This window comes from Pyrus communis, chromosome 8, assembly GCF_963583255.1.
Source record: "Pyrus communis chromosome 8, drPyrComm1.1, whole genome shotgun sequence".
Taxonomy (NCBI): Eukaryota; Viridiplantae; Streptophyta; class Magnoliopsida; order Rosales; family Rosaceae; genus Pyrus; species Pyrus communis.
Genome location: NC_084810.1, coordinates 24,954,913 through 24,978,440, shown reverse-complemented (window position 1 = coordinate 24,978,440; position 23,528 = coordinate 24,954,913). Strand labels below are relative to the sequence as shown.

Sequence of the window (23,528 nt, the reverse complement as noted above, 5' to 3'; positions counted from 1 at the left end):
TATTTCCGATGTGGTTAATATTTTGCAAGAATAATTTATGACGTGCAACTTGAAAAATATATGGTTCAAATTGAATTTTGATGTGGTGTGGGCTTCACCACTAATAAAACATGAGACCCCTTCCTCCAAAAACTGCCCTGAGGAGAAAGTAAAAAACCTTACTGGCTAGCAATTTCAAAAGGTTAAGTCGTCTAGAAACGTCAAATGGTTGACAACTTTGAGAGATTTTATTGCAGTTCGAAGTCGATGAACGTACAAATTCACCGTGAATCTTCTTAGAACACACGAGCAGGCACTATCAAGTGAAATATTTACATGGTGATCTCAACGAAGGACTCGTTGTAACATTTTACAAGCTCTATCGTTTGGAAGTGCTTTTAAAAAGGCAGAAAGCGCTTCTGGCAAAAATGTTTTTGAAACCAATCCTCAATGAAAATACAAGTGAATCCTGAAAAAGCACTTAAAGTGCTTCCTGCTAGAAACACCAGTTATTATAAGTTATCGAACCTTCAATTCCCCCAGTTCAGTCTTCATCCTCGTCCTCAAGCTCGTCAATGCCGATCCATCGAGTAAACGCAAATAGAAACTCCTTGAAGTTCACCATTCCGTTCTTATCCCAGTCCATTTCTTCTGCAACAATAGAAGTAACAAGATTATTAGAAAGGGATTTTCTCTACCGTCTTACTTCAGACCATTTAGCTAAATGAACTAATTCATAAGAATCCACCATCGTAGACACGAACAAACCGAATTACTAGCTTCCGTTTTCACTAAGTCACAAGTTTTACTTGGTAATACGTCCACGCAAATGCATACAGATGGACACAAATGATCTGTATGCATACAGATGGACACAAATGATCTGTATGCTTGCAATGGTGTGTTTGTGTATAATATGTGTGTAGAGAGAGAGAGGGGCTGACCAAATCTTTTCATGGCTATTCGCCCAGAGGAACGTTCCCCTGTCGTAGTCTCGTTAATGGCCTCGACCATCTCGCTCTTGCTGACATAACCATCCTTGTTCTTATCCAAGAACACAAATCCATCTACCAATGTTTCAAATGTGGCCTCCATTTCCGGCATCCCCAATTGCAATTTCTAGCAGAAGTCATGGAACACAGAGAACGAGGAAAAGAACACAAAAACAAGGAAGCTTAAAGAAAATACAGATAATCAAGTATGCGTGTTTGGATACAGTGTGAACGGCTTTGTTATCATCCTTGAGAAGATGAACGAGGCAAATAAGAACGATGAACTCATTGAACTTGATTCCCATATCCTCGTTAATATCGCATGCCTCAAAGAGATCATCGATCTCCTCATCTGTAAAAGAGACTTCCAGTTTATAGAAACACTTTTTCATCTCTTCTTGATCGATCATGCCATTCGAATCCTCATCTGTCGAGAAGAAAAAAGTACACAAGTTACTGATTAAACAGACATGAAAAAGTACAAATTTAGAACAGAATTGAACAAGAACTCAATACGATACATACCAAATTGCTCGAAAATAGCCTTGCAATTTCTTAAGCTCTCGTCAATCTTCGGAAACTTCAAGATGAGGCTGTTAAATGATTTCATAATACTTCCTTTAGCTGCTCTGCGCTGCATAGCTTCAACCATTTTGGCCTCTAGCTTCGTTTCATGTATCGAAAACCTTCTAGCATTTTCGCTCTTTCCCACTACGGCCCCCATTGTCAATTAGTAAGACAAATCGGGATCCAGGAGTGGATGTAACTAATGTGCCTGGCCAGTTAAGTAAATAAAGACTTCAGTTGATATTCAAACAAGAGCGATGGAGCGAACTATGAAGCAATATATAAACAATTCGATCAAACAAAAGAAATAAACAGATAAGCAACCGAGCGAAGGTCACAAACTTAGAAAAAGCGACAGTGCCAAAAGCGAGATAGTGCCTTGGCTGAGGGAAACTACAAAGCGATATATGAAACTACATCCCGGATGCATCAAAATACTTCGAAGGAGATCAAAGCGATGCCCCAAATCACGAGTCGCCTATCTAAATGTCAAAGCTTTAGTGTCAATCTACAATTTCCACTCAGTAACTAAACTTAATTCCAATTACCTCCTACTTAAAGATTCAACAAAGATAAATGGATGTTCTTCATTACTCCTGTTTTTGTGAGAAAACCCTATCAACCTTTCAGAGAGACGGACCATCGGTTCACTACTAATCAACAGTGGTATTTTACGGGCACAACAGATGTGGGGTTTTATCACAAAATGCATCAATGCTGTGGCGGATCATTCCTTATATATTATCATTTATTTTGTCAAATTTTCGATGTGAGATTTTACCTACAGTCCTCCATATGAAAGCAGAACAGATATCTGGCCAAGAAATAAATAACATCAAAATACAACTACTGGATTGAAATTGTTTATTTATATCACAACTTTTCATTAAGATTGTAAATTGGCAATAATCACATGCTTAGTTCATCAATCAGAAAATTTAAATTTAATCAATAAACTATCAAACAGATAAAAAAACGGCGACCTCAAGCTAATAAGGCTCTTGCTTTCCGAGGATCGGGGCATCTTACGCAATACAACATCTATCGTAACAGCCTTACTTTTATTAAAAACAGATAAAAGAACAACAGATATAAATAAAAAGACAATAACTTTAGGGGACATACCAGAAAAATCCCAGGCTGCTTTGACTGAAACAAAAAGCTTGAAACTTTGACAATATCGGAAGCTGCAAGACGGGCAAATCAAGAAGAACCACCCGGAAATTGAGCACAAACCAAATAAGCAGAAAAAAGCACTTAACAAATAAGCAGAAAGAGAATCAGAATGAAGGTAAGAGGGTAAGTTCTTCTGATCAAAGTTTTGGTTTGTTAGCGAGATGGGGTTGGCTTTTGGCTCCAGGCTTCTGAACCAACATTTGTGGTCTACCCAACACGTATTCTTGTCCTTCATCCATCCATCCCAAAATCGCTGACTTTTCACATGCTTGCAACATAAAAAAACTGAAATAATTAAAAGCCATTTTAATATACCATTATTCTATGAAGATTATTACTAATTTAGGGGGCGTTTGTTTGCCCTCACTAAGTTGGACTGGACTGGACTAGGTATTAGTCCAATACTGTGTTTGTTCCATGTTGGGACTAACTTTAATGAGACTAAAGGGGACTAGCATGGACAAAACCCTTCACTAAGAGGTCTTAGCGAGACCCCCTAATAACCATGGGACTAGCTAAGACTATCCTCTCTTTCTCGTCCTCGTCATGCTCAACAACCACTCCCGACAAACTCCTCGTCATCTCCGGTCACCTAGATCAATCATTAACTTTCCGACTCCCTTTCAGATCCATTTCACAACCAACTTTCATATAAAATATACCAAATTGAAGCTGGGAGTGACAAGATTACGATTTTACCTGAATAGAGGCCAAAATGTGGTCGAATGTGGCCGGAAAATGGCTTGGAAGTCTCGGCCTGTTTGGGCTTCTTCAAATCCATGACAGATTTGAGCATTCAAAGCTAAGATCTCGGTCTAGGGATGGTGATGAATTTTTTGGCGGTGCTAACTTCATCAAATTTAACGAGGGTTGGCCGGAAAACACATTGGGAAACCTGCAACTCGTCGGGAAAATTGGAGCCGTGAGGTTCCATTCGAACAACACATAGCTAGAAAGGGAGGGAGGACAGAGAAATAGACACTGGAATCAATAAGGAGTTTGACCAGGAATGAGAAAGAGACATGAATTGAGAGGTCTAAGAGGAAAAAAAGAGGGAGAGGGTGGGACGATGAGAGAAGAGGAAAAGAGTGGGACGGAAATGGTAGGAAAAAATGAAGAAAAAGATAAGATCATAATAAAATATTAATAATTTATATATTAAATAATATAATATTAGAATTTGTTATTATCTAGCTTCTTAGTCCAATACTGCACCAAACGCTTCACTAAGTTAGTCCAGTTTAGTCTAGTCTAAGGCAGTCCAGCTTAGTCCTTGAAGCTAATCCAGTCCGAGATAGTCCGGCGCAACAAACGCCCCCTTATAGTTTATAAAAATGATTATTTATGAATTTGGAAATCTGAGGTGGGCTGACTTTACAATTTCTAATGTGAGCTGCCATGCATTTATTGTTGCATTGTTAGTCATTCACATTTCACATGAAGGGTTAACGGTAACATCAGGAAGTTTCAACTAAACATTTCTGGTACTGTTTATTTTTAACGAAAATTCATATTTTTACTTTTTTTCTGATACAATTCACTACACCTTTATTTGTCATTTTTCTTAAAAACCAAAGTTTTTTGAAGTTTTCGTTAGTTCTTTTTTTCTTCAAAGGAATTAGTTGGTCGTTCTGTTAAAACAATCTACCAGTTGAGAAAACACACAGCCAATTAATTTATTACTCATTCACAATTAATTAGTGGTGGAATCTATGCGTACGTTTGAATGTATTTTTTTATATTTATATATGCAATATTGAGGGTGAATTGAGTGAAGCACGGAACTTCAAATGCATAAATACTTTCAATCGATTAAGCTACACATTTTTTACGGAACCCTTTTTAATATTAATTACATTTCATGATTAAATTTGTCATTCCTGTCATTCTAAATTTTGTAGAGCCATAAATGTAAGTGAAAGCAACTTCCAATCGTGCTTTGGGGATATTCCTATGCCACTAAAGTTTCCTCATTTCTGATGTCCAAGTCCAACCATGTCCCATCATCGTATTTGAGACTTAAATCTCTCTTTGCGACTTTGTATTCTATTGTATTCTTTTTCACTTGTAAGTAAGAAGTTTTAGGTTCGATCTTCACCAAATATGAATTTAAACCATATTATTGCTAACTCATTATGACGCTTAACCCACTCATCCACGTCCTTAGTGTAGATAATATTGTTTGTTAAAAAAATCTCTCTTGCTTTCTTTGCAAAGAAGATGGTATTAATAATAGGTAATTGCAAAGACTTCTTCATCTTTTCTTCACTCTTCTTCATTTATCATTTTTCTCATGTATTTCTGAGCGGAAAATACACTATCAACTAGCCTTACAGATACTCTATATCTTTAACACAAAACTAAAAGTTGGTTAATAATTTTCCTCCTTGCACTAAGGTCTTGTGTTCAAATCCCCCTCCCCGTGATTTAATGTAGATATCCTATCGTTTATAAAATAAAAACAAACAAAACAGCTACCAAACGGAAGGAATTTATACTAAAATACATAGAAAATAGCACATTTGTACCACTCAACGTAGCTATGTCCACTTTTACGATCGATAATCTCATTAAACATCTAAATTATTTTACATTCTTGTAATCTCTTATTATGCCCACTCCTATCGATATTTTAGTTATTGAATTGAATAAATTAAATAAAAATGAGAAAGGTGCGCATATGGTTAAGAAAACATGTGTTGAAATAGTTTTTCTTTTTGTTTTTGAATAATTTATGTAGGGTTTTTATATAAATTAACAATAAGAGAAATGCTAACAATATATAACATTATGCTAAAAATACGAAATGACACAAAATTTATAAGCGTCTCATTTTTTCAAGATTCCTCTAGTCACTCTCAATCATAAATAACCCTAAATAATAATCCAACAAAAAGATGATAATAAATAAAAAGTAAGATAGGCGACAAGTAAGAAGATGCCGAATAGGGAGGTTACGTGGCGGGAAGAAACACGCCCACAAACAAATCCGAGTTCAAATGGAAACGCCCACACTCTATAATCTCCCTATTGTATATAATGCGGAAACCCCCCAACCAAGGTCACTCCTGCGTCTCTCACTCGCTGTACGGCTCCTAATCGGAGAGTTTCTCTCGCTCTTCTTTCTCTCTCTAGAAGCAGAAGCTCCCCGAACCCAACCAGAAAACCCTAGCCAAATCGCCGGTGAGCCTATCGCCTCTTCGATTTATCGAATTTTTATGTTTTTTTTTTCTTTAATTGTTTCGGATTGTTGATTTGTCGAACGATTGTATACGAAATTTCATAATTTTTGGGTTCTTAGTGATCGTTTTGGTTGTTGTGTTTGTTTTGAATTTTGTTTAAATTTCCTTTTGGAACGGTGATTTTGTTTTCCTTTTCATGCAATGAAATGATCGAAGTATATAGGTTGAACGATTTGGCTTTTTCGATTTCGAAATGCTCTGTTTTTCACGTTTTAGAATTCTGAACCCTAGGGTTTGTTGGTTGATGATAGTACTGGGATAAATTTAGATTTCGATGTGAAATTGTGAGTTGATTTAATTTCATGATCATCCTTTTAGTTTTTTCCTATCAATTTAGGCACCTGATTCGATTTAGGAGAAAGAGGCTCTTGGAATGCTAAATTTGTATGTATCAGGTGGTTGGTAGTGTGAGTGTTGATGGTACGGGCGAATGGATTTCGTGATCCTTTCACTTTTTATCGGTGTATCGATGTTGGCACAGTATCTCACGTTTGTTCAATGCCTTTCGTTTTTGGTTGTGCAACACTGCAATTCAATCAGATGTATCTTATACGGAGTATTTGTTTTGACCGTTATTGTGTTTAACCTTGCAGCACATTGTTGTAGTGTTTTGTGATGGCTTCAAAGAGGATCAACAAGGAGTTGAAGGATCTCCAGAAAGACCCGCCTGCTTCTTGCAGTGCAGGTATTTTTTCTATTCTCTCATATACTTTTAAATGTTTCATTTGCTATGTACATGTTCTGGTCAATTGGTATTTTGTCTGTGTGAACTTCAGTTGCTAGTTGTAAGTATTCATCTTTTCCTAGATATCATTTTTTTTCTTCTTGTTTTTTATTCCTCGAGGTTATATGAAAAGATTGTTCTCATTGATTATTCACATGGAGTTCAGCTTATTTACAATCAAAGAATGATATTAGAGACTCCACATTTGAAATGAATATGAGATGAGATTCATTTATCTATAAATATGAAAAGGATGTTTTTGTGCATTGATCGGTATCTTGGGCATCTGGTTAAAGTGGACTTTTTTAAACTTGCTTGCTCGCTCTCGCTTTAGATAAGTGTGTTGTAGTATCCAATGCATTGTCTTCAGCATTTTGTTTAAATGCAAATTCCCCCATAGTATTTCCTAGGACTGAGTGTATGATTATTTTAATTAGAGATGCCATCATGCCAGTATTACCTTGTATTCTTTCGGTTTGGTAGATGTATTGGTTATTTTTGGATGTTGCATGTAACTACTTTAACCATGTTTTGGGAAAGAACCAGGTTCCAATGCAGAAGAGAGGACGCATTGAGGTTTCACTATTGATGTTTACAAAGTTTTACTGTTTTAAGTATGTTTTGTAACTAAATTTTTCTTTTTCAACAGGTCCTGTTGCTGATGATATGTTCCACTGGCAAGCAACAATTATGGGTCCTGCAGAAAGCCCATTTTCAGGTGGTGTTTTTCTTGTGTCCATTCACTTCCCGCCTGATTATCCTTTCAAGCCACCCAAGGTATATCTTCCCTGAAAATTTTATTAACCGGTTCCCTTCTTATACAATACAAACTAGAGAAGCAAAAAATTCGCATCTGTATTATGTTTTTTTATTTCAGTGCAATTGGATCGAAGTATTGTTTTGTTTTTATTTGGGGATAATAACGCTCATAGCATGCTCACTATTTGTGCATTGGACAGGTTGCTTTCCGAACAAAAGTTTACCATCCGAACATCAATAGCAATGGTAGTATCTGCCTTGACATCCTCAAGGAGCAGTGGAGTCCTGCCCTGACCATTTCCAAGGTAACAAACTTGTCTTGTGCCAATTATATTTTCCTTATTTTCTATGTCATTGTATATTGATGCTCATCTACATAGAAACTGATTGTTTCTTTGTGCAGGTCCTCCTCTCCATTTGCTCCCTGCTGACAGATCCAAACCCCGATGATCCTCTGGTGCCTGAGATTGCGCACATGTACAAGACTGATCGACAGAAGTATGAGACAACTGCTCGATCCTGGACCCAGAAGTATGCCATGGGCTAGGGGCTTCTTCCTGTCTTTGGGAAATCAATCTAGTATGCTTGAATGTTATGGTAATAGTAAATAAATAGATGCAAGAAGTGGAACCGGGATTTAAGATGCTTGTTCTTGTTTTGTCTGCGTGTCGTGTCGTTGGTTCTGGAGGAGGTTTACGTAGTTTTGCCTTCTTTAAACTGAGATAATGCTATTTGCAATAGGTGGTGGTATAGTAATTCAAAGTATGGTGGAAAATTTATCGTCATTTCGAGTACTTGCAATTTTTGTGCGTTTGTTTGTTTGCATTGTTCTACTTTGTTGCTCTGATGTTAGATTAGAAAATGTCAATCCCTAAATGCAATGCTTGTCTCAGAATCGGATTAAAATCTGATGCAATTCTGAGATTAGGTCGAGGAAAGTAGCGGTCTATGTTTGCTGATTGAATTTCAATTCGATGTCAGATACCAAGATCGTGAAGAGAAGGTATCTACGTTTGTTTGGGATTGCTTCTCCAAAAGCCTAAAAGTTTTTCGATTATCTTTTTTGTTTCTACGCCCCCCATGTGTGTTGATGAAAATCTCATTTCTCCAAATATGCGACCTTTTGCTCTTTGCCATCGTATTGTCTCGAGCTGCTCATTTTGTTAAGTTGGTCTGTAAAATCGTTAACTTGGCTGTTGTGGAACTAGCGCCACAACAAAGAAAATGTTACGTTTGTACCTATACATTCTGATGTTATTCAAGTTAAACGATTTTCCAGACCAACATAATGGAATCGGGTGACGGGCACAGAATGAAAGCGTCTTTGATGGCGTCCGGCCAAAAAAAAAAAAAGTGTTTATGAGTTGTAAGTACTTTTTAGTGCCGTTTTGGACGAGCATCTGCAAGGTGCTTGTTTAAGAAGCGCTTCTAAATGCATTTTCAGAAAGAGGATTTTCCAAAAGGAAAACTAATAAAAAGGGCTCGAAAACTTTGAGTTTTAACGATAGGGACAAAATAAAGGGTAAAGTGAATAGTACCAGGATTGATTTTTTAGTGTAAAAATATGATTTTTCGTTAAAATGAACAGTACTCCAGATTTTTCGTTAAAACTCTATTTTCCAAATGCCATCTGGGCCTCTATATCTTCTGTTTTCCACTTCTTGGTCTACTGCTAAATGGGATGTATTCTTTTCCCTGAGAGGGAATTATATTTTTTTCAAATTTTTATTTAAATAAAATTATTTATTTTTGCTTCTTGTTCACCTAAGAATTAAAAAAAACAGAGCGGGTGTGGGCCGCAGAGCACTTAACCAACCGGTTGAATCCGACTGGATTTGTAGGGAAATTCTAAGGCTGTGAATTCTGTGGCTGGCAGCCAAGGTGGGGCATTTGGGTGGTAAGGTTTTGTTGGGTTCACTGTCCTTTTGTTTTTGTTTCTTTGTTGTCTTGTATTTACCGTTAAGGGTAAGTTTATGGTGTCAGGTAAAAATTGGCAGCATTAACTGATGTGACAAAGGTACTCTATTTATCACATGATCAGCTAATCACACTATGATCAGGTGTGTACTATTGTTTTATTAATGGGACGGGACGGGGCGGAGAATTCGAACTTACGACTTTTTTCACGTCAAAGTATTTGTACCACATTATAATCACATTGATCGAATCGCTCATAAAAAACCAATTTTCAAATTAATATATGAAAATATTCGACTTCTCATATGTTGGGAGTCGTTTCTCTATATAAAACGAGGTTGACGTGTGTGCAAAAACCTTAATTTGGAGAATGATTTTGCACTCCGCGGCTCCCTAGTTCTTTTTTCTTCTCCAGCCTCCCTTTTGTTACATCATTTGGAATCGACATAGAAAAGTAGAATCGTTTTAGACAGATAGTACTATACTATAACTTGCATATAAGGAGTCAGACAGTCAAAACGCAAAAATTTTCGTTAATGTTTCTAAACATTGAGTAATGCAGAAAATGAATAACTGAAATTGAAAATAAAAGATTTAATAGTTGTGGAAATCAAATCTAATGACTAAAATACCTATATAATTGAATGCTACGTAGCATTGAAGCTACATCCCAAAACTCAAAAAGGGGTATTTGAAAGTTGAAACCCTAAGCATCTTAAGGCAGAAACGCATGCATGTTGACCTCTAATGGTTTATGTGAAAACATGTTTCTCCACAAATGGGACCCTTACACACTAACACGACAGCACCATCCGCCCTAATTTATGCAATGTTTCCACCTTTGCTTACTTGTGGTGTGTCTCTGTCTCCTCCCAACCCCTGCAAACAAACGTGGCTCTCTCCATATTTTTACCAGTGCTGTGAAATTTTCAGCCATAAATTACCATATGGGAGCATGCAAAGAATGCAAGGCAAAAGGAGAAAGAGAAGCACGTAGTAATATGCAATGGGGAGAGTGAAGCGGATCAAAGGGTTATTGAGCTTAATATACATAGGACGATGTTATTCACACACCGTTTTTTACCTTTCACGTACCACTTTTAATTTTCGACTGTCGGATTGAATTTATTGAAAATGATCCAATAATAGAATTAACAAGGAGTGTGCCCCTATATGTGTGGTTAGACTAACACAATTAGAAAAAAGTAAAAAAGAAAGGAAAAATTAGTATCCGGTCCTCAGTATATTCCAATGTTAAGTTTGTAATATACCACATCGCGTAGGGGAGTGGATCCTCTAAACCTTATATGTATATTCCCATCTCTACCTAGTACGAGGCTTTTTAGGAGCTCACTGGCTTTAGGTTCCATCGAAACTCCGAAGTTAAGCGAGTTGGGGGTGAGAGCATTCTCAGGATAGGGAGAGCATTCTCAGGATGGGTGACCTACTGAGAAGTTTAGGGTTTAGAGTTCCCAGAAACAAAATCGGGAGGGCATGGTCGGAGCCCAAAGCGGACAATATCGTGCTACGGTGGAGTTGAGCCCGAGATGTGGTGGGGGCCCGGGCCAGGATGTGACAATTTGGTATCAGAGCCAATCCCTGGCCAAAAATGTGCCAACGAGGATGTCGGGCCCCTAAAAGGGGTGGATTGTAAGATCCCACATTGCCCAGGGGAGTGGATCCTGTAAGCTTTATATGTATATTCCCATCTCTACCTAGCACAAGGCCTTTTGGGAGCTCATTGGCTTCGGGTTCCATCGGAACTTCGAAGTTAAGCGAGTTGGGGGCGAGAGCATTCCCAGGATGAGTGACCCATTGGGAAGTTTTCGTGTGAGTTTCCAAAAACAAAACTGTGAGAGCGTGGTCAAGGTCCAAAGTGGACAATATCGTGTTACAGTGGAGTTGAGCCCGGGATGTGGAGGGGGCTCGGGCAGGGATGTGAAGAAATTTACTAATGTTATTAAGCCTAATATCTTTCTTTTATTTATTTTTTATTTATTTATGATTTTGAAGAATGTACCCATGTTTTGGTACAATAATTTATTAGTTAATTTTGATGAATGTACCCATGTTTATATATACACACACAATAGTATATTTATATTTTAATATTTTTAATCCCACAAATTATGGTTTTTTATTTAAAATATCATTAATATAAACAACTATAAATTTCAATTTTTAATTTAAAAAAATATAGTAACATACATAGAAATAAATTATCACATTAATTTTAGGGACTTCGATAAAAAATTAAAAACCAACAAGGTTTTAGTCAAAGAATATTCATAGTTAATGACTGCATCCAAAGTCTCCCAAAAAGAAAAGTATGCATTTTGTTACTTCCACAATCTTTGTTTACACTTGCTTCTACGTACTTGTTTGGCATGCTCTCTGTGTAGGCACATGGGCATGCTTGCCTTTGTTCAAACTTAAAATTATGCATATGACCGAAACTTGCAAGTTGGGAGTCATGTTGTATGGACAATAATAAAGTACTTAATTTGTTGCTGACAATTAAATTACAAGTTGCTTTGCTTGTTTCTATTTGAAACATGAAGGTGAGGGCAATCAGAGAATATTGGGTAGGGTTGTCACGTTTTTTGGACTTGTACGTTTATCTAATAAAATTCGTCACATTGATACAAATGGGGCCGAATTAACTAAAGAGCAGAGGAGGTGCGTGTTTTTGTGTGTGAGAGGGAGAAGGGGCTCACTCGTTTCCTCACTTAGGTTTCTTTGCCAGGTAAGAGTTGAACTCTTTCTGATTTATATAAAATAATTGCATGTTTACTTGAAATAAAGGAGTCATAAATAAATAAAATAAGAAATAAGGTCGAAGATAATGAATAGAAACTAAATCAACTATTTTTCAAATCAATTTAAGACTAATTTTTCAAGCATTTATTTACAAATTATAACACACGAATAATATATGTAATGTTTTAATTCTTGTATTAGTTAAAAAAAACATGAATCACCATAAACAAATAAAAGACACGAACCAAATAATTCTAATACTCGACCATTTCAAGTTATCCACTACAAAATATATCTCATGGCGATTTCTCTATTAGAACTTTTTGTGACTTGGCAATTCACATGAACTCTTTTCTCAGTTAATGCCAGAACACATCTTTACGTTCCCTAAAAACTAAAAGTTAAAAATTATAAATTTGAAAAGAAATGGACGTTCCTATTGGCATTGCATTGCACTGCACTAGGCATTGACATTTAACTTTCTTCAAGTGTTAAAAACAGTAAACCTTCTCCAAATCCAATGTACATAACATAGCATTGACCTGCAACTGAAAGAGGTTATCTTGTCGTAAGAAAATGCAAAAGCTGTTGGTCAAGATTTTGATGTCGGCGTGTTGCATGTTCATGTACAGTAAATTGTACTCTAGTGTGTATTTTGAGGTCGGATATTACTAATCTGTATTATTCTGAGAGACGAAGGACCAAACAGAGAGGAACGTGCCAAGGTTTTTTTGTAAAGAGATGCTTATTTTATACAGCAACTTCCACAATGTCCAAGTAACTGCTAATTTGATACTTATAAGCTGCCAAACTTTTTCCTTACAGGGTTCGAGGAATAATTAAAGAAGATGTTACCCAATCTACAAAAAGAACTATCTAATTGAATTGTGCTACAATGTTTATGAGTAAATAGTATAATTATCAATTAACGGTCATATATGCGGTAATGATATCCGACAATTATATTTGATTGTATCAAATACTTATAAATATTATAGTCAGTTAGATAATTAATTATTTTTTTTTTTTTGTAGATTGAGTAACAGTACTAGTTTTACCTACAAATTTTCTTAAGTACTTAAAAATCCTTAATGTCGACATGTATTTGACTGTCGAATAATTTCATATTTTCAATCACTTAGTTTAAATTGTAAAATCAAGTTCAATGGTCAAATATGTCTTGGTAACGAATGCCTTTAATTACTATAAAAAAATTAATTTTAGAAGTGTTTGTTGGTCCTAAACTGTTAATATATATTTGAAGATAATAATTGAATTGCGAATTTTACGATCCCTACTTAACATCCCATCCAATTCGAAGTAGTTCACATTAGATTGGACGATCCTTTTTATTATAACATGGAAAACATTATCACAAACTTTTATTGATATTAATGTAAAACATAAGTTAGATGGTAAAGACAAGTGTATTCATTCTATAATTTCCATCAAATGAGTTCAACTATTCATGGTATTTCCATTACAATGCCTATTAGAAAAAGAAAAAATAATTGAAATCAACTAGACTGAATTTGGGAGATGTTACTATAGGCTCGTTTGAAAGTATTTTTAAAATGACTGAAAGGACATTTGATGAATATGTTTTTGAAACTAATCGTTAGAAGTGGATCTTGAAAAAGAACTTTAACTAATAAAAGGAGTTCATAGAAGATGTATAAAAGATTGTAGGGTTGTTGACCAAAGTGCGCTATGAAAATTAATTAGAAAAATCACTAATGAGAAAACAAAAGCAAATGTATATAAGACGGACGAAGAAAGTTGAGGTTGACTATAAAACCAATTGATAATATGAGAAGTAATCTAATTACGTATAAGCACATTTAAGGTTATTCCTCCCATCAATGTGGGATTAATATACTCTCAACACGTTCCTTCATGTCATACGAGTTTTCAAGCCTAACACATTGAGAATATACATTGAGTGATGTGGAGCATATGTGGCCGTTTTGTTTCACACATGGAACAACCTGCTCTGATACGATGAAGAAGGTTGAAGTTCCATCATAAAACCAATTGATAATATAGAGAGCATCTCAATTAATTATAAGTAAATATAAAATTTTTAATTTCATTGATGTGGATTTTATTATCAACAATTGAGCTAATGATTAAATAATGAATTAATGGAATTTGGAGGGAAGGCCAAACAAAGTAAAATGATTTTCTCATCAGATGAGTCCGCTAAAGATGTGGCGAAAACCAGGGGAGCCAAGCCACACACATTATTCAATCTTCTTCTTCTCTCTCTACTCTCTCTCTCTCTAAAAGAAGGAGAGGGACCATGGAAAAGAGAGATTTCTGGAGAGATATGATCGGGTCTTTATGCACTGCGGTTATAGAGACTAGCTAGCTAGGTCACAGCTACATTCTGTTCTCTAGTGTAATAAGTGTCAGAATAATTTACAGAGAATCACGTGTTCCCTTTTTTCTTCGGGTATCAGATTCTAAAGTCCAAAAGAAAAAAAGAATGTGGGAAATTACAAAAGAGCTTATTGGGAGGGAAAAACAAGGACGTTTCACAAAGTTTAGAGATTGGAAAAAGAAAGAACGAAGCTAGATTAAATATCTATGCGTGAAATCCTGATCCTGATGAAAGAGAAAGAGATGAGAGAGAGAGAGGGTGGGAGAGAGAGAAAAAGGTATTAGGGTATCTGTTCGTTGTCTGTTTCTTGTTGGTTTTTACATTGGAATGTCTGGAGGGTATTGATTTACGAGATGCCGACACCCCTTAAGACAACACAGCCATGCTGCCATGCATGCAGCTGCTGGCAGTACTCTATCTTCTACGCAGAGAGGCAGAGAGACAGAGAGAGGGGCTAACCGGTATGTGACAGGGCGTAGTAATGTGGCAAGCTCAATGACTTCTCCCTTGTTTAAGCACTAGGTTTCAGCATGGACCATGCAGTTTAGGGAATGCGTTATATTATTGTTGTTCGAGAAATTTTACCGACCTTCTCATTTTTCGACATTATTATTTTACTTTTATCATTTTTTACAATCTTACTAAATGTATAGCTTGATGCTTTGAATTGTCCATTTTCTTAGTCACTCTCTAAAGATTATATATGCAAAAAATAATCAACTAAATTCAAATGATTTATTTATCTAATAAAAAGTTAGACCAAGTTTTTCAGTTAATTTTGGAAACGTTAGTCGAACAGTTAAAGAATTTCTTATTCATTCCATTTTTTACAGAATTTATTTTTAATTAGTGATATAAAAAAATAGACATTTCTAACCATCAAGTAATATTGAAAGATCGTTAGAAAAGAGAACGTTGCTAGTATCCCCTTGTCATTACATGAGGACCAGGTTGAAAGATTGCATCATGTTTGAAATTGTTTTTGAAATGACTAGAACTATTTTTTTTATAGTAAAAAACGCTTATAACTGCAATTCGCAGAAAAAAGAAAAAAAACACTAAAAACTTATAAAAGCGTTTTCTGAAAAAATACATGTCAAATAATACTTAAAGAAGCACTGGATTTTTAATAAAAATTTCAACATTACCGAAAGCATTTCTAACAAATTCACTTAAGAAAAATAATAATGTATAGAAAAGCTGTTCCAGCAGCTTAGATCTTTAAAGAAAGAGAGAAGGGCAATGAAAGTGACCCATAACTGGCGACACCACCTGTTTCCGTTGGGGCTCTCTGTCTTTCTGAAACTGAGCTATCTGCCGACGCATGGAGAGAGTGACAACAGCACTATAGTCAATAGTGTATAGCGGCAATGAATTAACCCCACAATTCCAAATTGTTTGTTCGAAACCAGTGGTAACTCGTAAGTACAGTTCCCACCTCTTCCCTCCCCCAATCAGCGCCATACCTTCTCCATCCATCCCCATTACTCCATCCCATTCCCATAGGATCCTGAAAGTCAAATTGACTGTGGTAATTAACTAGAACTGTATACAGGTATGGGAATGGTACACTCTCTTTAATTTCCAAACCAATTTTATGTGGTAAACTATAAATCCTTCGTTTTACTTACAAGATAGCAAGCATTGTAATCTGTTAATAGAAAACTTCATTTTAATCTTTGGCAAAGATAACTTTTAAATTAAAACTATGAGTAAGATAAAATCTAATTTTAGTTTCATGATACATTAATAACCTTATTTATTAATTATATTTTGATTAAAAAATTATTTCACTTTTTCTTCCTAATTTTTAATGTAATAATTTTATTTCATTATAATTTTCATTTTCATTTCATTTATTGTAATATATTTTGTTGTAAACATTTAGACAAAGTAACTTTTTGTTATACAATACATTTCGATGTACTTTGTCTTCTGCATTTAGGTACATTAAATTTATTATAATACATTTTGGTGTATACATTTAGGTACACACATTTCGATACATACATTTAGGTACATTAATTCAATATAATACATTTCGGTGCATACATTTCGGTACACACATTTAGGTACATTAATTTAATATAATACATTTTGGTGCATATATTTCAGTACATGCATTTCGGTACTAACATTTAAATACATTAGGTCAATATAATATATTTTGATATACACATTTTGGTACTAACATTTAGGTATATTAATTGAGTCTTTCAAGTTTGAAGAATGTTAAATAAAATTATTAAATTAAAAAATCTTTTTTGGTAAAAAAAAAAAACATTAAAATTTGTATATTAATAAATTTAAATATTTAATGGGAGACATTAAATAAAATGCATATTAATTATTTTAAATTAAGGACACATCAAGGGATTATAATCAATATGTAATCTAACACCAGGTTTATTTTAAATTTCAATCCTCTTAAGGGATTAAAGTTAAAAAATCCAAATGTCAAGCCTAATTATTCATTACTCACAACGTGTACGGTAAAAAACTAAACTTCATATTTACTTTGGGTTATGGCTAATTGAATATGGCTTACTCATGATTCATGCACTACATCAAGGAAACGAATACTCATGCCAAGTGCATGTATACCTAGATTTGAGGTTTGTTTAGAAACTTGGATCAATCTTGTGACATCCCGTCCCGGGATTATTAAAATGCACGTGTGAAATTACCTTATTGCCCCTAGTTCGTTTTTGTCACGTTGTGGGTTGTTTTGTGTGGTGTGGCATGTGTTGGACCACACACACACACACTCACACACACAGTCACTTTCCCTTCCCTCTGTCTCTCTCCCCCGTGTCTCTCTCTCTCTCTCTCTCTCTCTCTCTCTCCCTTCCTTCTTCTTCTTCCTTAAAACGTACGGACCAACACCAAAACCACCCAAACCAGTGCAGATCGAGGGAACCAAGACCACCCTCGTGCTCGTGGGGCTGAGAGGAGTCCAGTGGTACCATTTTCAGGTAAGGTTGTAGCCGTTTTCACGTCGATTCGACGAGGTCCGTTTTAGTCACTATTCATGCAAACTTATTCTAGCGTGTTTTTGGACTTTTGAAGCTTGTAGTTGTGTTCGTGAGGTCCCTAGGAGCCTCGGAGTGCTTCGTTGGACAAATTTGGACGTCGGGATCGCCCTGTTCTAAGTTGACCGGTTTTGGTGAGTTTGCACAGGTATAATCTAGTGAGTTTTAGACCTTAAAATGTGTATGGTTGTGTTCTACTAGTTTAGGGCTTTAATTTGGTGCAAGAAACGTGAAGAATGGTGGAAAAATGAGCGAGAAAACCCAAGTTGCAGGTTTTCCCAGTTTCCGGCGCCGGCGACGTCGCCGGAGATGGAACGAAGAAGGTGACGGAATATTCCATCAATTCTGACGGAATATTCCTGACGCCGTTAACGGTATCCGGTTAAGTCTAACGGAATATTCCAAATTTTAACGGAATATTCCTGACAGCGTCAATTGACGCCGTCAGTGTGCATGGCACGTGGCCGCGCGTGGGAGGCGCGTAGGTCCGTGCCTATTTCGGCGCGTGGGGGCGCGTGAGAGGTCCAAAAATTATTTTAAAAATATGGTTGTGATCCTGAGGTTGTGTAGAGCACGTTGGTACATTCATTTGTCCATTTTGAGCAATGTATGAGAAGTTATTACGAGAAATTGGTTATGTGCCTTAAAGTTAACGTTTTTATAGCTATTTCGCATATAGGTGACACATACCCCGAGGACGAGCGTGCACACGCGAGGCAGGGGGGCTACGACCCTTCCACATACCAGTGAGTGGGCTTTTGTTTTCCGTATATACCTATATACATTTATATTCCCAGGAATTGTTTAAAAATGGGTTATTTACGTTATGCCATGCACTTTATTATTATCGTTTATGCATAACGGCATGCATTAGTAGAGGCTTGCATATACATATGCATATTGGATGCAGTGGACGCACAGGTAAGTGCCAGGTAAGCGTTACTCACGTTTATGTTTCAGTAGTGGTTTGAGGTAGTTAGAGAGCTCATAACCTGCACCCCCGGTGTTAGTGCTCCCGCCCGTGGCCAGGGCACAGTCCTTCACGTGATGTTCACCTCCCGCACCTTATGCTCACCTTGACTCAAGGTAGGTGCACAGGCCTGTCGTACAGACCACTTTAGGTGGTTCCGACTCGTAGGTGACCCGCGATTATTCGCCCAGTCTTCACGTGATCGTAGCACTTATTTACACCCAGGCCTGTCGTACAGACCACTTTAGGTGGTTCCGACTCGTGGGCAGGTTTAGATATTGAGTTTGAGATTCGAGCTCTAGATGCAGCCGTACAGGTCACGTTAGGTGACTCCGGCTGCCAGATTACATGATATTGATATGTTTATACCTGGGCACTTGCATATCGTTATGAGATTTCGGCATGGCATATTATCGAGCATGATTGACATACCTTTGATCATATTTGGCATATGCATTATGTGTATATATTTTCTGGGAAGTATACAGGTTTTACGGCGAGGGGTTAGAAAGTACTTTATAAATGGTTTTTGAAAGCTTTGTTTTTGCCTACTCACACTTTTGTTTTGCGCCCCTCCAGGTTCTAGTTGAGTAGCAGTTTCAGGTGGTAGTCCCAGAGGATTCTCCCGGCTTTTCTGACAGATACTCACCAGCGTAGGGTCACCTTCAGGTGTATCTTTGTCGCAACTTTCTTTTGGACTGCTGTAGACCTGCTTTGAATTGTGTTTCACTTACGCTAGTACTTGTTTAGTACTTTATATGCTAGTTTTAATTTATTTGTACTTTTATATTATTACTTTATTAGCTTCCGCACGTGCACATGGTTACGTCACCTTAGTGGGACGGCCAACACGCTCCGATCTTGGTCGGGGTGTGTCAAATCTTTCATGTGCATGTTTGAAAAAAAAAGATATTAATATACCATCTACGGAATGCAAACCCATAAGAAAATCTAAATGCATCTACAGTTGACAATATTATGCTTATTTGCAAAGTGTAAATTGATAACTGGTAACAATCTATAGTGGTGAAACTGCCAAAATTGAATCGATAAGGATTTTAGTGAAACTTGGCCTTACCTTACATGGATTTAAGTATTATTGCATCTTAACGGTAAGGATCCATGGTTGTTGGATTGGATTCTTACGAATTTTTAGCCCCCGCACATATCTACTCGTTTATTTACTTGATTTATTTTATGGGTGTGTTTGTTCTAAATTTTGTTAACAATACTAAACTTGAGGATATGGTCTTTTTAATATCATAATCATTAAAGCAAGTGATGAATTGTCTTGATAGTTATGATTATTCTCTTTCAGCTTGCTGTATTCCAAATTCAAACCTTCCTTCTTTTTTCTTAATATAGATTAATTTTACATATTACATGTATTCAAAATATCACAATCCTCAAGTGACTTTTCTTGGTCATCACATGCTATAATAGTGGATAATCGTGTGGGAACAAATTCTAGACAACTATTATTGCGTTCCCACAATCCTTTAAACATGCATTTAGTAATCAAATGATCTGTACGTGGTCGATATAAAACAGATTTCGTGTAATTCATTTCACCAAATAGGCAATGGCTCAAATATAGAGAAGACTTGGTGCAGTGGATTGTTAAGGGGAAAACACACACAATACGTACGTATAGAGCAGTGGGATTGACAAAGAAAACTCAAAACGATTTTTAATTTGAGTTTTGAATTGACTTTGCTGTCTCATTTCATTTTACGTGATGAAATCCATATGCTCTAATTTTTCTCTCTCTCTTTTTTTTTTTTTTTTTTTCATACACTCGTATACAAATAAGTGGCGCACGTATATGATATGGCACTTTTCCAATATCTAGGGTTTTAGTGACTTGTGAATTGTGATGATGACTCATGCCATGCTGACCTAATCGATTTGAATTTCTAGATCGTATTCGTACCAACCAAATATGTGAAGAGGTTTTTGTTTTGCCATATATTTATATTTCAAGATTCTTCTTTGTATGCTGTATAAAAGAATGTTCGACTATGAGACATCATAGTGATGCAACATTCCTCTTGAAAGCATTCAAGAGTGAAATGTTTTGTAGGAAAAAAAAAAAATCTAGACAATGATATATGTTTATAATTGTTTTGGATTAAGTTATATTATGTGGCTACTAACCTTCTAATGTTTGTAACCACATTAATTATGAATTAAAATGATCAAAATAATTTGGTAGACGTAGTCCAAGTCGAATAAACCAAGTAATTCATTTCTAGTTGTTACGACAGTATGTACACTCCCAACCTTGTAAAGTGTAATAAGGAGATTTTTATTATATTTAAAAATGAATTAACTGGTAGATTCGTCATGGCAGTTTACTTTTTTAGATGTCAGAAAACTCATAGAAGCATTTCAGTCTCCACTGATGACTATCGTGTGATTTTCCTTGTAAGTATATTTTTGTTATGCAATATTTAAGGTTTGAAGTGCACAATAACTTTTTAAAAATGCCAAAAACACATGTTTAATTGACTCATATTTTCAAGTCCACAAATCTCCTCTTTTCTTTGGTCTTCTTTGTATAAAAAGAGTTTTAGTCGTATGTAATTGATGAAACACCTAAATTTCATCCGTCATTTTAAAGAACTTTGGTAACAAATAAACATTTTGATAGGTTATCATCAACAATTTTAACAACAATTTAAAGATAGATAAATAGGTGACCAAACTTTTTTCTTTTTTGTTCAACTTCCAAAGGTTTCCCTCTTTCAAAGAAATTAAATCTAAATTGTACTTGGTTTAATTAAATTTTTTTGCATTACATTCAAACTCTCAAAATTAATTAACTATTTTGATTTACATTGTATGTGATATCCCACATCGCCCAGGGGAGTGATCCTTAAATGTATATTCCCATCCCTACCTAGCACGAGGCCTTTTGGGAGCTCACTGGCTTCGGGTTCCGTAGGAACTCGGAAGTTAAGTGAGAAGGGGGCTAGAGCAATCCCATGATGGGTGACCCACTGGGAAGTTGCTCGTGAGTTCCCAAAAACAAAACCGTGAGGGCGTGGTCGGGGCCCAAAGCGGACAATATTGTGCTACGGTGGTGGAGCGGGCCCGGGAAGTGGTGCCGCCCGGGCTGGGATGTGACAATTTGGTATCAGAGCCTAACCCTGGTCGCGTGTATGTCGACGAGGACGTCGGGCCCCCAAGGGGGGTGGATTGTGACATCCCACATCGTCCAGGGGAGTGATCCTTAAATGTATATTCCCATCCCTACCTAGCACGAGGCCTTTTGGGAGCTCACTGACTTCGAGTTCCGTAGGAACTCCGAAGTTAAGTGAGAAGGGGGCTAGAGCAATCCCATGATGGGTGACCCACTGGGAAGTTGCTCGTGAGTTCCCAAAAACAAAACCGTGAGGGCGTGGTCGGGGCCCAAAGCGGACAATATCGTGCTACGGTGGTGGAGTAGGCCCGGGAAGTGGTGCCGCCCGGGCTGGGATGTGACATTGTATGTTTGAACCTACTCTTGAATTATTCTCTTTAATGAAATAGTAGTGTGACTTTAGAAAAAGATATGGAGTACTTTGAGCTTACAGAATACTTGGCGCAAGATCCGTGGATTAATGTTCCCATGCATTAGTGTTTTAAGATTCATACAGCCGATTCCACTCAATATGATGTTATTTTCAGTCTAATGGGGGAGCATTTTTGCTCACTACATCATAAACTATGATGTATGCCACCTAATCATATGACACATATTCTTCCACCTACATGTAATTTACTTTCACGTTAAATATTAGGTAAAGAACACATGACAAATGATGAACATACATTAGAATTATAACGGTGAGCAAAAATATTCCTGGAACTGATAAACTGTCATTCATTCATTCTGGGTTGGAGAGTTTGGCGTGCCAACTTCTTCCAAGAAAACAAAAATCTCATGATTACGAAAGGAAGGGAATCTCACTCAAAACTTGGTTAGCTTTTCCTTTTCCTCATTTTTCAACGAATCTATACCGCACGCGAGCATTAACAAAAATTCCTTTGACTAATTAATTATTATATAGGTTTTACACCTTCCGTTTCAAAGATAAGTTTATGATAAACTAATTAGGTTTTAGTTTTTATGAATTTCTTTTTATATACATTTAATGTTTTTTATATTTTCACCTTTTTTCTTCTTTTTTGGCTAGCACTTTTTTATTTTTAGACCTGTCTCACTTTCAAATCCATTAAATTAGTGGCAATTAGTTTGGTCAAGTTAGCCTTATTTACTTTCAAGTATATTTGGATTAAGAATATCATTTTTTATGTTTGTATTCATTATCAATACTATAATAAAACTGTTATTGTTTGGCGTAAAAAAAAAAAAAAAACGTATTTAACATGGTAGGACTAGATAATAGGACAAATATTTTTGTGTTATGTGGGTTAACAAAAATAACAAAATTTGTGTTAATGTTGCTTTCATTTTCATCGTCATCAAGGTATGAAAAAACTACCCAATATCACACGCATTACCAATATGTAGTTTATCTTATTTTTATACTTGGTTAGCATAAATACGTACAAAGGAACTTATGTAATAATATAAGTGGTGAGACATTAAATAATAAACATTAAAAGTGAGACATATGAAGTATGTCGTCTATTTGTATAAAAAATTATAATATATCATCTTGTGTTTCAGGTACACGTAAAACTTTCTTCACGTTCCATACGTTGACACAACATTCACCTTCTTAAAATATCCAACACTTTTGGAGTGAATTAATTAAAGTGATGGTGGTGCCAACACAAGAGATTTGTGAGTTGTAATGAATGCTTCAATCTCCATCACCCATGAAGGAAGAAGTGGGACTGACCTAATTAAATTTGAAACCCTAGAATCTGTGGCTGTAGTAAATTCTCTGCAATAGTTTGGTGAATGAATATAATCTTTCAAGCATATATATGTAGCACCGTGCGGCGTATGTATGGACCGCAGTAACTAGGGTTTGGTGGTGGAAGTGTCGTCTTTGTTGTGTAGCTCCCGTTGT

At 36.2% G+C, this 23,528-nt stretch overlaps 2 protein-coding genes across 2 annotated transcripts; one reads left to right on the top strand and one right to left on the bottom strand.

Annotated features, from left to right (window-relative positions):
* Positions 1-205: 205 nt before the first annotated feature.
* LOC137741843 (probable calcium-binding protein CML21) lies at positions 206-2,977 on the bottom strand. The gene is made up of 5 exons (XM_068481549.1): positions 2,664-2,977; positions 1,497-1,746; positions 1,196-1,398; positions 924-1,098; positions 206-630 (listed from the first exon to the last, which is right to left on the bottom strand). Exons 2-5 carry the CDS (start codon positions 1,693-1,695, stop codon positions 524-526), a joined length of 684 nt encoding a protein of 227 aa, XP_068337650.1. The 5' UTR covers positions 1,696-1,746; positions 2,664-2,977; the 3' UTR covers positions 206-523.
* Positions 2,978-5,758: 2,781 nt separating this feature from the next.
* On the top strand, positions 5,759-8,222 carry LOC137742155 (ubiquitin-conjugating enzyme E2-17 kDa-like). Its single transcript, XM_068481924.1, has 5 exons — positions 5,759-5,897; positions 6,550-6,641; positions 7,330-7,457; positions 7,640-7,744; positions 7,843-8,222. Exons 2-5 carry the CDS (start codon positions 6,572-6,574, stop codon positions 7,984-7,986), a joined length of 447 nt encoding a protein of 148 aa, XP_068338025.1. The 5' UTR covers positions 5,759-5,897; positions 6,550-6,571; the 3' UTR covers positions 7,987-8,222.
* The last annotated feature ends 15,306 nt before the right edge of the window (positions 8,223-23,528 follow it).

Excerpts from the sequence above, each read along its gene's own strand:
- LOC137742155 (XM_068481924.1), top strand. The coding sequence starts at position 6,572 with ATGGCTTCAAAGAGGATCAACAAGGAGTTGAAGGATCTCCAGAAAGAC. Across the intron at positions 6,642-7,329 it reads GCCTGCTTCTTGCAGTGCAG|GTCCTGTTGCTGATGATATG; the intron begins GTATTTTTTCTA and ends CTTTTTCAACAG. Across the intron at positions 7,745-7,842 it reads CTGCCCTGACCATTTCCAAG|GTCCTCCTCTCCATTTGCTC; the intron begins GTAACAAACTTG and ends TTCTTTGTGCAG.
- LOC137741843 (XM_068481549.1), bottom strand. The coding sequence starts at position 1,695 with ATGGGGGCCGTAGTGGGAAAGAGCGAAAATGCTAGAAGGTTTTCGATA. Across the intron at positions 1,099-1,195 it reads ATAACAAAGCCGTTCACACT|AAATTGCAATTGGGGATGCC; the intron begins GTATCCAAACAC and ends GACTTCTGCTAG. Across the intron at positions 631-923 it reads AATAGCCATGAAAAGATTTG|AAGAAATGGACTGGGATAAG; the intron begins GTCAGCCCCTCT and ends CTATTGTTGCAG.